This window comes from Camelus dromedarius, chromosome 10 (assembly GCF_036321535.1).
Source record: "Camelus dromedarius isolate mCamDro1 chromosome 10, mCamDro1.pat, whole genome shotgun sequence".
In the NCBI taxonomy this organism is placed as follows: domain Eukaryota; kingdom Metazoa; phylum Chordata; class Mammalia; order Artiodactyla; family Camelidae; genus Camelus; species Camelus dromedarius.
In genome coordinates this window covers 71,412,140-71,426,660 of record NC_087445.1, presented here as the reverse complement: position 1 = coordinate 71,426,660, position 14,521 = coordinate 71,412,140, and the positions used below count along the sequence as shown (strand labels likewise).

The 14,521-nt window shown below is 42.4% G+C and overlaps 1 protein-coding gene and 1 non-coding gene across 6 annotated transcripts in view; one reads left to right on the top strand and one right to left on the bottom strand.

Annotated features, from left to right (window-relative positions):
- GARNL3 (GTPase activating Rap/RanGAP domain like 3) overlaps window positions 1-14,521 on the bottom strand; it is a 138,697-nt gene that overhangs the window by 71,940 nt on the left and 52,236 nt on the right. For all 5 annotated transcript variants that reach the window (XR_010382808.1, XM_064490533.1, XM_064490534.1 and 2 more), the window contains one exon: window positions 7,204-7,278. Coding sequence is in view for 4 of the 5 variants with exons in the window: in XM_064490533.1 (XP_064346603.1) it covers window positions 7,204-7,278 (75 nt within the window). In the remaining variant the exon portion in view is untranslated. The remainder of the gene's footprint in view (window positions 1-7,203; window positions 7,279-14,521) is intronic.
- On the top strand, window positions 13,511-13,614 carry LOC116152821 (U6 spliceosomal RNA). Its single transcript, XR_004136526.1, has one exon. It is a non-coding gene; the product is annotated as a U6 spliceosomal RNA (small nuclear RNA).

The window sequence follows — 14,521 nt, the reverse complement described above, 5'->3', positions numbered from 1 at the left end:
ACACATGCATATTCATTACACATATAATTTGTTTTCATAAATGGGGACAGTATTATAGATACTACCCTGAAACTTTTTCTTCACTAAAGAAAATATTTTAGAAATATTTGTCAGTACATACAGATGTACCTTGTTCTTTCAACAACTACATAGATTTTTTTTTAATTAAACAATTCAGTTGAGTATAGATGTGTAAAATATGTAAACATAAAAGGGCCTAAATTAGAAAGTTAAGGTCCTTTAACTTCTTTCCTGACCTCTCATTTCTATTCCAGAAACAATTTCTATTAAATTCTTAGGTGTACTTGTGGAAATTTTCTTGCATATTGACAAGCACGTTTACCTTTTTTTAGTTTCAACAAAATGGGATAATATTATGCAAATCATTCTGGAACTTGCTTTTATGTCTAACACTGCATTGTAAACATTTTTCTATGGTATTACATATACCTCTACCTCATTCTTTCTAACAATTGCTAAGCATTCCATTGTATAAATATATCATAATTTACATAATCATTCCTCTACTGATGGAAACTGAGATTCCTCCAGCATGCTAAGCACATATGTTACCACTGAGTTATACCCCCACCCACCTTGTTTTTCTATTTTAAAATAATGCTACAATGCACATCCTAGCAGTAGAACTGCTGGCCAAATGGTATACACATTTTTAATGATTGCTAACTGCCTTCCCAAAAGATTGTACTCATTTACATATCGCCCAACAGTGTGTAAGAAAATCCTCCCCAGGCTAAGGAAGAGATTTGTAAAAAGCTGTGAGATTGCCCCGCCTCCACTTCACCATATACTAATTGACACACACAAGTGAGCTGTAAGGGAGGTCTCCAGTGATCTACCCGAGGGTCACACTCATTTTAATTAATAATCAGAATGAGCACACAGATGGCAGGATAAGCACATCTGAAGGTGATATAAAAAGTCTCAGTGGGTTAGCTAATAGCACAGGTGACAAAATCAAGATGTCAGAAAAAACTCTCGACAATTAGCAATTATGGGACACATAATGAGATTAAATTCAACGTGGACAAGGCAAAATCCTACACTTAGGTACAAATACAAATTACACAAGTACAGGATGGAGAAGGCCAGGTGCTACAAAGTAGCAATTCTCTCTCTTTTAACCCAGTAGGAGATTGAGGCTGAGTGACCTTGAGTCATAAACTGGTAAGTGGTAGAGCTGAGGTCTGAACCCAGGTTGGTTTGACTCCAAAACTGTCTCCACTACACCACGATGTTGCCTCACAGCTCAATAATAGCACGCATGAAAAAGACTGGCGTGGGGAGTTGTGTATAGTAGGTTCGTAAAGAGTCATCAGGCTTCATGAAAAGAGTGTGCCTGGCAAGGAAGGGGAGTGGCCTGCTTCACTCTGTGGCTGTGTGGGCGCACCTGGAACCACCTGTTCATTTCTGAGCACTTCCACCTAAAAGGTGGACACGACCTCACATGTGTCCAAGGAGCAGCCGCGAGGGTGCTGATGAGTGGAACTGAGTCCATGTCTTAGGAGAAAAACAGCAGATGTCCTGGAATGCTTGAAGGCCTATGGTGTTGAAGAAGACTCAGCCTTACACTATGGGCTCCAGAAACCATAAATAGAAACTCTGAGTGGAAAATATAGACAGTTGAATTCTGTTCAATAAAAAGAATTTTCTAGCAATTAGAGATGCTGAAAAATGGAATTAACTGCTTTAGGGTTGTGATATAATGGGGAATATATATTTGGTCTTTGGCTCTCTGGCTCCTGGCATAGAGCTCCTAAAACTCTTGGAATTTCCTGAGTAATAAGGGTGACAGGAATATCTTTTGTTCCAATGAGGCCACTCCAGGTGGCCCCTAGATAGCTTCAGGATGAGGCTGGCAGCTAGAAAGACCAAGCTTGATTAGAACTTGGAACTTTCAGCTCCACCCTGCAAATTTCAGGTAGGGGGAGAGGCTGGAGATTGAATTAATCATCAATGGCCAATGATTTAATTATTCACACCTATGTGACAAAATCTCCACAAAACCCCTACACGATGAGGTTTGGGAAGCTTCTGGGCTGGTGAATACATCATGGTGCTGGGAAGGTGGTGCACCCAGAGAGGGCATGGAAGCTCTGAAGCCCCATCCTCCATCCCTTGCCCTACACATCTCTCCCATTTGGCTGTTCCCCAGTGGTATCCTTTATAATAAATGGGTATGCTAAGTACAGTGCTTTTGAGTTCTGTGAGTCATTTCAGTGAATTATTGAACCTGAGGAGGGGGACTGTGGGAACCCCTGACTTTGCAGTCAAGTCAGATGGATGTGTGGGTACCCTGGGTACCTGATACCTGACACCGGTATCGGAAGTGAGGGCAGTCTATGGGACTAAGTCCTGAAACCTGTGGAGTAACTCCAGGTAGTTATGGTCAGAACTGAACTGAATTATAGGATACTCGGTTGGTGTCAATTGGCTGGTGTCTAGAGGGAAAAACCTATCAAGGAGTAGCAAGTTTCTCATTACTGGAGATAGAGTCAAGCAGGGACAGATGAGCTGATGGTTGGCAGAACTGTTGCAGAGATTCATGCTGTGGGTGGGGGACTGGCCTAGATGAACTGTATAGCAGGGAGGTGTGGTCCACAGATAGGAGCTGATTTGTAAACAGTCTATGATGAAGTAGACAGTTGTGCAAAGCAAGACTTCAGGACCTCTCAGAGCAGCCTGACATTGCTGTGGTGCTCAAGTACTTGCTTAAGGGATTAGCTTCCTTAAACAGAATCCAGACCTACCTGAGTATTACTGAATTTGGTGGTGAGTTGTATGAGGGGTGTGTGTGGCATATGGGTCATGCATAGTAGGACCACAGTTCTGCAACAGATTGGAAATTACAAAGCAGGCCCTTCACCAAACACAGCCTGAGAAGCATTGCTCAGAGGCCTGGGCCTCACTGTGAGGTCCTTGTGGCCACCCTATCTAAGTAGGGCTCCTCCTGTTCCTTTCTCCAGGCTGCCTGTGTGTTTTCTCCACAGGAGGTAACCAAAACTTGCAATCATCCTATGTATCTGTGTTACTTATTTATTGACTGCTTCCCTGCCACAAGGGCAGGGACCTAAGCAGTCTTATTTATCCCTGCATCACCAGAGCTCAGCCTGTCTGGCACCAAGAAATGACCCTGAGTGGGGGTTGAATGAATGACTTGATATATGAAAAGCACTCCTAATATAACTTATGTTTTTGGTTATGACGAGCTTTTAAATTATTCAACCAACGCTCCCACTGAAGAAACTAAAAGTATAGAAAAATATTAAAGTCACCCCCCAAAAAGCACTGAAGTGCTCACAAGATGGTAAGGAATTAAATGTAGCTAAAACAAAGGCAAGTGGGAACCCAGAGAGGTAAGCAGAGCATGGAAATTCTTTTTTAGTTTGAAAATACTTATCAATCCTGGCAAAATTAATCTTGGGTTTTGGTGACCTCAAGGCACATGAGGGCAAAAATCAGATCCCCAGGATCCACTGAAGTAGGTAAGTGGAACAGCAGACCCACCCCACATTAAGCTGGGACCCCACAGGGTTCCACATTCAAGAAAAGAGAGAGCCAGAGGAGACCACCTCTACCCCAAAGACTCCAAGCAGCTTGCCCCTGTGCAGAGCGGAGGAACATCTCTGAGGTGCTGGGAGCACTGACCAGCGTTCACGTCAATTTGCAGCTCCGTTCTGCATCACCTGTGTGGTTTAAAGTCTTGAGCTGGGAGTTTAAACATGTCTGGCAAAAGCAAATGCACACCCTCCCTCTGATTCTGACACCAATTCTAATACATGGTTTTTTTTCCCACACCACCAAGCAATTCTCTGACACCAACTGGCTGCCCTATAACTCAACTCAATTCTGACACTATCTATCTGGAGACAGTTTTGTATCCCACAATTTAAGGGCTTAGTCCTAGAAGACTGCTTCTCCACCTGCAACTTCAGATGCAAAGCACAAATCCAGGTTGTCACCTGTGCTTCTGACCAACTGGCTATAGATTGAAGGTTCCAATGACCCTCTCTGTGGGTCTGATTAATTTGTTAGAGCCCAGAACTCAGACACATTTTACTAGCTAGATTACTGGTTTATTATAAAAGGATATAACTCAGGAACTGAGAGATGGAAGAGAAGCATGGGGCAAGGTATGTGGATGTCGGAAGGGGCGTGGAGCTTCCACGGAGCTTTTGGGTTTTATGGAGGCCGCATTACATAGGCACAATTGATTAAATCATTGGCCATTGGTGACTGGACTCAATCTCCAGCCCCTCTCCCCTCCCAGGAGGTTGGGGTTGGACTGTAAGGTCTAACCTTCTCATCATGTGGTGGTTCCTCTGGTGACCAGCTCCCATCCTTAGGAAACTTAGGGGCTTTCCAAAAGCCACTTATTAACATAACAAAAGACACCATGATCGCTCTCATTACTTGGAAAATTCCAAAGGTTTTAGGAGCTCTGTGCCAGGAACAGGTACAAAGACCAAACGATATATTTCTTATTATAAGTCACAGTATCATACTCCCTACCCAAAGTCAACTCATCCTAAGCCTTATATTGCTCCTAAAAATTCATCCTCAAGAGCAACAAACAGCACGTAATCAGGCAGCCAAGCACACAGAGAAACACATTACATCATGAGCACGTGCCAGGAGAAAAATCAAACAGACAGAGCCACAAAAACCTCACATACTGGAATTACCAGTCACAGATAGTAAAATCATTATACTGACTGTTTAAAAAAATATAAGACAAATTTGACAATATCTGAAGGGAAGAGCAAACTGTAAAAAGTAACCAGGCAGCCTTGGATTAGGCAGTGGTTTCTTGGATACGACATGAAAAGCACAAGCAACGAAAGGAAAAATAGATGAATTAGATCTCATCAAATTAAGAAAATTTCATGCTTCAAAGGACACAATCAAGAAAGTGAAAAGACAAGAGAATGGGAGAAAATTTTGGCAAATCATATATTTAGTATCCATACAGTATAAAGAACTCTTAAAATTCAATAATAAAAGGAAAAATAACTCAATAATGAAATTGCTTTGCAATTTGTTCATGGGTTTGAAAAACTTTAAGGAGCTAATGCACTAACTCCTTTAACTAACTCAGGGCAAGCCAGGTTTTTCCCCTATAGGTTCCTCTATGGTCTTTTATCAGGCTGTGTGCTAGCACTGGCCAGAGCTTTTAACTGAAGGCCATTGATACAAAACCCAGCCAAAGTGCTCCAATTGAGTATTCGTGCTCAGTGGCTTTGGTGGAAATAAAATTCAAAACAGTATTTGAGCCTTGATATCATATTTCCCACAGAAGCAATCTGAGACAGGACTGTGTTTTGGACACAACAGACCACAAGGATTTGTGAAATCAGTAACTCCACCGAATGGTTCCAAAGATGTTAAGTGAACCGCCAGTGGCCACACTGCTGGTGAGTTGTGGCGCCATGATTTGAACCCAAGCAGTCTGACGCTAGAGCCACCCCTGCCCATGATCCTCCAAAAGTGATTTCCAGTCCCTGCCCCTGTCCTCTGGCATATGGTCTGGCCAGGTGACAGCGCCAGGTGAGGAGTGTTTGATAACTAGAGTGTGTGGCAATCGAGGACCACACGAAGGTTCCATCTGTGTCTTTCCTGGGAAGTGTGGATTTACTCTAGACACTGGTCCTGGCAGGAGCCAGAGTTGTGATTCTGAGGGGTGGGGCAAGCCGGTGCACTTTGTTCATCTGGGGCTGTCCTGAAGTTCTGCAAAATTTTGGTAGCAGAATGATGTGTTGAGGAACAGCAACTTCTGGGGTCTCTGGTACTTAAAGTAGACACTCAGCACGGTGGCTGCCAGCCTTCTGAGGACTGGAGAGTGAGGACTCAATGCTTCTGTCCCTGACTTAGTTCCTGGGACACCCTTGGCTGATTGAGTCTATGATGATAAGACTCATCTCAGGAGCAGGACCATTTGGGGACGGCTGTTTCCGAGCTTCAGAAGCAAATTTCCTTGGGATTGCCGTCTTCTATGCAGATCAGTTGACATCATTCTGGACAAGAAGTATGTAGGCACATATTCAAGGGTCCAGCCCAAGATGGGACCGTCCCCTTTGCCTCACAGAACAATGGTGAGGATACCATGTCTGGGTAAGGGGGTTTGCTGAGTTAAGGCAAAGACAAAGAAGGGCAACAACTTCCTGAATGCTGTTGGTTTCAAGTTAAGTCCACAGCCCACGACCAAGAACATAATTAAGGAGGTGGTCAGGAGGGCAAGGCTGGCTATGCAGCCCTACTTACAGGAACAACAACAACCATCATTACTATTACAGCTATCACACTGAATTCTCACTACGTGCTGGGCATAGCACTAAGAGCTTACAAGTTTAGCTCACTGAATTTCTCAATTATCCCAAGATAGTTTCCATCTTACAGATGAAGAATCTGGGCTTCAGAAAGGGTGCTTATTTGCTTAGGGTCACACAACTAGGAGGTGGGAGAACTGGAACTTGAACCCAGATTTGCCTGATTCCAAAGCTGGGGGTGCTGGAGCACTACGATGGGCTACCCCTCAGAGAAGCAGCAAAGTAGAAAAAACTGGGGGCTTAGACGGCACTCTGCAGTTTTGCGGGTAGATCCCAAGGGATGGAGTGGGTAGTGGAGGTTTTAAAGAAGAAAGGCCAGTGAGGTGAGTCCTTGTGGCCTACGGCAAGGAAGACCAACAGAGCCCAGAAAGAGGGCTTGGGCCCAAGGAGTGGCAGACAGGGATGGCCTCCTTTCCTGGTGTCTCCTCTGAATAAAGATGACATTTTGTAATCACAGTCACTTTTCACATCTCTCTCCGGGACCCTGATATTGCTCATACGGCAGCGCCAAATGGACCAGCCCAGCAAAGGCGAAGAGCTGGGGTTCTGGTGCCACTCACAAGGGTGTGGCTGTGAGTTTGTCTCCGGTCTCAACGCTGGCAGACCACCTTCATGCGTCTGCCTAATTTTATTACAGATCTTTCAAAGGGTGTTAATAGTGCCTTACATACAAAGAATAATGGCACTTTCTGAACTTCCCGTCTGCTTCAAGCAAGCTCTGAAGAGCTCTAGTTGAGTTCCCAGGCTCCCCTCAGGCAGCCTCCTGTGGCAGTGAGGATCCCCAGCAGCTCACTGCTGTCACAGGCACCACGGTCATGTGCGGGGTGACGATACAGGACCTGGGAGGCTTCCTTACCTCATCTGAAGAGCCATTTTCCACTCTGAATCTTCCGGCCCTTTGGATGGCTCCATCAGCATCGCTGGAAATAAGCTAGGGGACAAAAGAGCACTCAGTTAGGAAGCTGGGTTTGCAATGCCCCTTCCATCTGTCCTTATCTGCCTGTAAGTCAGTCAAATCCAGCAAGAGCTGGAGCGCCCAGCCCAGAAGTTGATGGTCTCTTTGAAGCTCTATCAGCCACGTCCTCATATGTAGGGCCCTACAGTCTTCAGGAAGTTGAAGAGTAAGGAACACCTAACCCATAAGAGTGGAAAACAAGAGCATCAAATCTAAATTTGAACATATTCCAATACTGAAAAGCACTGAAGTGATGCTCCCTGAAAAACAACCTTAATGCACGTCAAACACAGACAAGTGCAGCTCACACATGGCAAAACCAAAAGCCAAGTCTCAAGTTCAGCTGCCTTCATAGGAAAGCCTGAAAAACAATTAATGACTGGCAGAAACTCAAGGCTCCACTAGCATCACAGAAAGCTCTTGTGCTTCATTCAGTTTTAAACAGTTTCCAAAAGGCCAATTAGTCCCTTCACAGGCGGGCAGCCTGTATTTTAGCTCTGGCAATACGATGCTAACAAATAGACAGTCTTCGTTCAAGGAGCTCGGTGCTGGAAAGAGATGAGTTAAAAGGAAATCAGGGCTTGGAGCATCAGTCCTAACATGACTGACTCAAGACTTCTTAACTTACTTCCTCCTATATCTTCTAGATTTCTCAGTAGCAACATGGGGCAATGACATGTCTTATTTTAACCTTTTAAATCTGCCCCAAATTTGCAGCAAAGATCTGCTGACAATTTCCATATCCTAGACTCATTAGAACACACTTGCCCAGAGGGGCATTTCTCACCACTCTAACTCAAGGCTTACCCGGTAAAAAGATATACAATTTCTTATGGAAGATTATCTCATATTTTCACTCATGTTTAAGAGATATGAAGGTATGAAAATAAATGGAAAAATTTCAGGAAAAAACTCTACAACTTTTCCCAAGGAAAATTGTATGAAAAAGATTGATAAATTCCATGATAAATATAAAAATAATAGTATCTAATATTTATTGAGTGCTTCTATATGCCAGGTACTCTTCAGGCCTTAACATGTATTATCTCATTTAATTCTCATAAAAACAACAAAGTTGGTACTATTATTATCCTCATTTACGAGTGAGGCAACTGAGGCAGAGAACGTTTAAAATAACCAGCTAAGGTCACATCTAGTATGTCGTAGACCTGGGACGTGAACACAGGCAGTCAGATTCCAGAAGCCCGCTATCCTCATTAACCACTACCCTACTTAACCATCCTCCATGGAATGTCCATGATAGGGTCCAGTTTTATACCTAACTTTATCCTGCAAAATAATTTCTAAAACATATATGAAGATTTTTATGTATATGTTTACCTTTTATGTCATCAGATCATTATACTGTTGAGAAACTGAAGATGGGCAATAGAGGCTGTGCTGTGAAGAATTTAATTTGCCCAGGGAGGTCTGGCCTTTGCTCTTGGCTCCTGGGAGTTGATCTCTAAGCCCTAGGAATGTCCTGTGTGAGTATCTGTTTACCTGGGGACTTTGAGCCACATGGGAGAGTATGGTGGGGGCTTTGGCTCAAACGGTATCATATCTACCTCTGGACACCAAAACCGAGGTGAGCTTCCCTGGTTGGCAATACTCCACGTGTACTGCCACACAGCATTGCCAGGAGGCGTTAGTGCTGCCCATGACGCCATGGGAGAGGACAGCTGGAAGATCTGCCTTTGGATCTTTCCCAGACTCTGTCCCGTGTGTCTGTTCCCTTGGCTGATTTTAATCTGTATCCTTTGCTGTAATAAATGGTAAGTGAGCTTAACAGCTTTCAGTAAATTCTGTGAGTCCTCTTCTAGCAAATTATCAAACCTGAGTGACCCTGGGGACTCCTGAACTCTGCAGTTGGTATCAGAGGTGAGGGATCTTGTGGATGGTTTCCTAACCTTACAGTCCAGTTCTAAAGTACAAGAGCAAGATGAATTTAGGTATCCTGGGGTCACTGCCACTTTCACAGGGGAGTATAGAGGATTCAGTGTCAGTTCTTTGCTTGTGAGCCTCTACTCACTGTTAAAATGCAGAGAATAGCAAATCAGTTTCAAGTCGGGTGTTACTGGTATAGGCTGCCTGAAGGGCTTTGGGAGAGGCATTCTGAGGTCACATCTGAACTTGGCAAGGAAAGAGAGCTGCAATCTATTACTAAGGTCTGCCACAGGTGTATAAAGAGAGAGGGTGACACACACATCCCTGAGTTAGAGGTTGGTAGACACAGTCCTCACTATAGCCAGTCTCATCAGGGCCCCAAGACTTGGGAAAGGAGCTGATGGTCATTCACTGATTCACTCAGACATTCACATAACCAATGTAAGTAGTGACACTGCCAGGCACAGGCTATACTGCTCTTTTCCTCTGATGAGATTAGAACAAGAAGCTTATTGCTTACTTTGATTAAAAGGTTCAAGAAGAAGAAAGGAAGGATATGTTTAATGATTGGATGGTTAAAAGGAATTTAGCTCCCTTTTGACTACAATCATGAAATTCACGAAGACCCTGGAATCCTGCCTCCATCTAACCTGTTTAACTCCATCACATCACCACCTCCACCATCCCCATCTCCATCCAGGTCACTGTCACCTCTCACCTGGATGATGACCACCTCCTGATCGGCCTGTCCATCCACCCACCACTGCTTCTCTCCAAACAACTCCTCACACTGAAGTGCAGGGGATTTTGGCAACTGCAAATCTGATTGTCCCACGATCCCACATCTAGCCCAGCAGCCCCACTCCTTTACCCCAGAGGACATGCACAACGCTACTCCCTCGCCCAGAAGGCCCTCCTCTCCCATCCTCCCATCGTGAACTCCTTCTCATCACTCAGTTTCACCACAGTCCCCACCTACCTGCCCTGGCCTCGCTGCCTGGGGAAATGCCCCAGAGCAGTCCTCCCAGTTGTGATTTACCTTTCTTTCTGCCATTACCCACGCCCTCCTTCTACGCCCATGCAGAAGCTCCAGGAAGACAGCGACTATGTTTTTTTCATCATCGTACCTCCAGAGCTATGCTCATTGCCTGACTTAGTACAGATACCCACTAAAAAGTTATTACACAGGAAATCTGTGAATAGATGAATGCCACATCCCTGTGGCTATGACTGGGGGTGAGATCTAGTCCAGTTCTGGAAACCAGAGAATGTTCATTGCTCACACAAGAAATTTCAAAGAAATTCTACCACATCTATCATGAAGGAAAGACCAAAGTGAAGGACAGACCAAATCACGTGAATCACCATTTGTGAGGGAAAGGCAGCTCGAGTGGCAATGTGATCAAACTTGCCAGGTCAAACTATCCCTGCTGAGCTCCCACTGGCCAGGCCTGTCTCAGGTGAGGGTGGGTGTTAGGACATTAGGTGGGAAGGGGATCTACCAGTCACACTGGGGACGTGATTCTCGCAGGGACGTGAAATGGCAGTCCCAGAGCTCCCCTGCCTGCCTCACCCTCACAGCTGGCTTGGACAGCTGGCTAAATAAAGCAGAGGGTGCCGGGGAGGCTGGTGCTGACCAGGCTGGTACACCAGCTGATGTGAAAGCTCCAGTGAATTATGGGATGAGAAAAACAACACTGCAGAAAAAAAATCCATTTAACATGACAGAGAAGCTATTTCTATCAGTAGTTTTCTTTCCGTTATTCCTCATAAGCCTCTGATCTGGCCAACTAAAACTATAAAGATCTATAAACTCTTCCCTTTGTTGGAAGGAGGTTTGCCACAGGCATAACATAAAGACCCATCTAGATGCCCAGTACTGCACACCCAGAAGCCCTCTCCCCTGACGCCTTCTACGTGGTACAGAGTTCTGGCTACTGCCAAAATCCTTTCTTGCCACCTTCCACAGTAATGGAACTATAGCCGGACACATGGCTAGACCACATTTCCCTCAAGGTGGCCATTTGACTTAATTCTCCCCACTTGAAGGTGGGTCAGAGTCCCAGGTGGCACACAGGGATCTCGGCCCTTTAGAGAGGGAAGGTGCCTCCCCTACGTGTTCTTCCCCTCTCCACTGACTAGAACCTCAATGACCAGAGAGACCTTGACGTCCATATTGAAGACAGTGGGTTCATCTCGAGCCTGAATGTGCGGGGCAGAGTCACTCAACAAAAAATGCTTGGTTGGATATGACAGAGAAATACAGTTGTTCTTAACTGCATTTCAATGTTCTAGGCCAATTATATACCCTGTAATATACCCTACAAGGAAGAACAAAGAAAAAAATCATTGAACCAATGACAAGTCCATAACTTAAAATGTAGAAACTGATCTGAGGTATATGAGCAAATGTTCTAGAAAACATATTGGCTATAAAAAGCACAAGGAAATTTTAGGCAATTGCTAATTGTAATAATTTGGGAGGATACTTGGTCTATGAAAATGGAACAATCTGTGATTAGCTTTCAGATGTAAAGTATAGTTTCTGAATTTTGAAATGTAGACCACATTTCACAGTGACCACACTGAATTGAAAATTAGATATTGAGAAGAAAATGCCTCCAAGAGTAAATTAGAATATCAGTTTGAGATAGATAGAGGAAACTGACTATCAAAAACACAGAGAAAAATGCAAGGAATCATAGACTGAGGTGTTATTAAGATGGTCTTTGGGCAGGGAACCCAAGAATAACCAAATTATTCCCTAGACCAACCAACCTCTGGTGAGGTCTAGACCACAACTAGAGAATGAGCTAGACCACAACTAGAGAATGCCTTTTTTACTGAAGACTGGCCTGAAAGGTTTAGAAACATAGAGAGCAAGTCAGTCTGAGATCTCATCACTCCAAAGCCAGCAGAGAGAAAGGGAGTCCGTCAGTCTCCTCATATAGGGGTATATCTGGCCCTTTGTTACTCTTCTAGGAGAAATGTCCAAAAAGGACATTCCCACATGTGCTCCAACCTTTGCAAGTGCCGCTCTACCTACCCAGGAGTTCAGTGACCAGTAAGATGTTTTAATCTTTCAATCCAGATCTGTACTCCTGAAAGATGGAGTGAAGGAGAGGGGTAGAATGAAGAAGTGGGTAACAGGGAGCCTGGAACTCCTCCTAGAGGTCAATGGAGAGAAGAGTACAGACATTGCAATAAATAGCAATGGGTTATACTCCCCTATCAAAGGAAAAAAGACTCCAGGATTGGAAACATAAATGAAATCCAACTAGCTGCAAGCAAGAGATAATAAAATAAAACAATACAATAAGACAATCATGAAAAAGAAAGGCAAAGGAAAAAATATTCATGGTAAGTTGGGGAAAAATGGTTAGGAAATAATAAAACCAAAAGGTAGAACTTAGGAGAAAAATATCAAATTTAAAAAGTTATGGTACATGAATAAATAGATCTACTGCTCCCAAAACACAATAATTATAGACACTGATTATAAAGCAAAACTATTATAAATAGAAGTTTCTAAAATTATAATTATAATGGGATATTTTAGAATATTTCTCTTTGATAGGCCAAGGCTAAAACTAGTAAGGAATTAAAAAAAATTCAAATAATAAAATTAGTAAGCATGCTTTAATAGACATTAACTAAATTTATCAAAGTACAAATAGAGAATACACACCTTTTAAGAACATCTATTAAAGTTTTAAAAATTGATCAAATATTGGATAGAAAGTAAGCATGAATAAATTCTATAAAATAGAAACTGTATACATAATATTTTATTTATTATTAGTTTTTATTTTTTAATGGAGGTATGGGGGATTGAACCTGGGACCTCATGCATGCTAAGCACATGCTCTACCACTGAGACATACCCACCTCCCTAGAAACTGTATAGATAATTTTTTAGCATCATCCAACTGAATGAGAAATTAGTAATCAAAGGACTAAAAATTGGGAATTTAAAATTATCTGAAAAAACTCTTGGTTCAAGTAGAAAAACTAAAATTGGACACTGTTCAGACCTCAACAGTGAGAACAGTACCTATCAAAGGAGATAATGCAATTGATGCTACATTTACAAGAAAATTCATATTCTTAAATGATTTCATTATTAAACAAGAATGAATAACAACAATGAACTAAGCATTAATTTCTAGAAGATATAAAAAGAAAAATGAAATAAATCCAAGGAAAGCAGGGGGAAGGAATCAATAAAAGATCAGGGCAGAAATTATAGATTTAGGAAGACAGCAGAATCAATGAGCACATCCAAGAGATGGCTAACAAGCCTGATTCTAAAAATCAAAGAATGCTTGCTTCGGCAGCACATAGATTAAAATGGGATTGAAATAGAGAAGATTAGCATGGCTCCTGTGCAAGATGACATGCAAATATGAATTGTTCCATATTTTTATAAATTAGGAGTTTGGGATTAATAGATACATACTACCATATGTAAATAGGTAAACAACAAGGACTTACTGTATAGCACAAGGAATATATTCAATATCTTGAATATCTATATTTTTTGTTTTGAGAGGAGGTAATTAGGTTTATTTATTTATTTTGGTAGAAGTACTGGGGATTGAACCCAGGACCTCAGGCATGCTAGGCATAAGCTCTTCTACTGAGTTATACCCTGCCCACCTTGAATATCTATAATGGAAAAGAATCTGAAAAAGAATATATATATGTATATACATATATATAACTGAATCAATTTGCTGTACACCTGAAACTAACACATATTGTAAATCAACTATACTTCGATAAAAAAGTAAATAAATAAAAAGCAAAGAAAAAACACAAATATATGGAGTGATAATAAAGAAAATATAATTGCTGAGAAGAAAAGAGATTTTAAAAAGTGTGAGAGAATACCATATGAAACTATGCGAATATTACCAATAACTTCAGTAAAGTGGAAATTTTCTAGGAAAATATACACAATGAAGATTATTTTACAAAGAGAAAGAAACCTGCATATACCAATAACTGTTTGTAGAACTGGAGAGGTTGTCAGAACAGCGCCCCACAGAGGCAGCCTAGGCTCCGAGGGCCTTTGGAGGAGGTGAAGGGCCCATCCTCACCTGCCACCTACACCTTCACTCAAAGAAAGCAGGAGAGAGTTTCCCTACAGAAGACACAAATAACAGAATTCTTTTGCATTTGTTTGGGTACAGAAGGTCAGGGAAAGGATATTAACACATATTTAACATCGGTAATGCTAACGGAAAAGGACAAGATTGTTATGCTATTTTACTTCATTTTGCCTGACTTCTCTTAATATGGTCAAACACCAAAGGATCAGTGTTGAGGA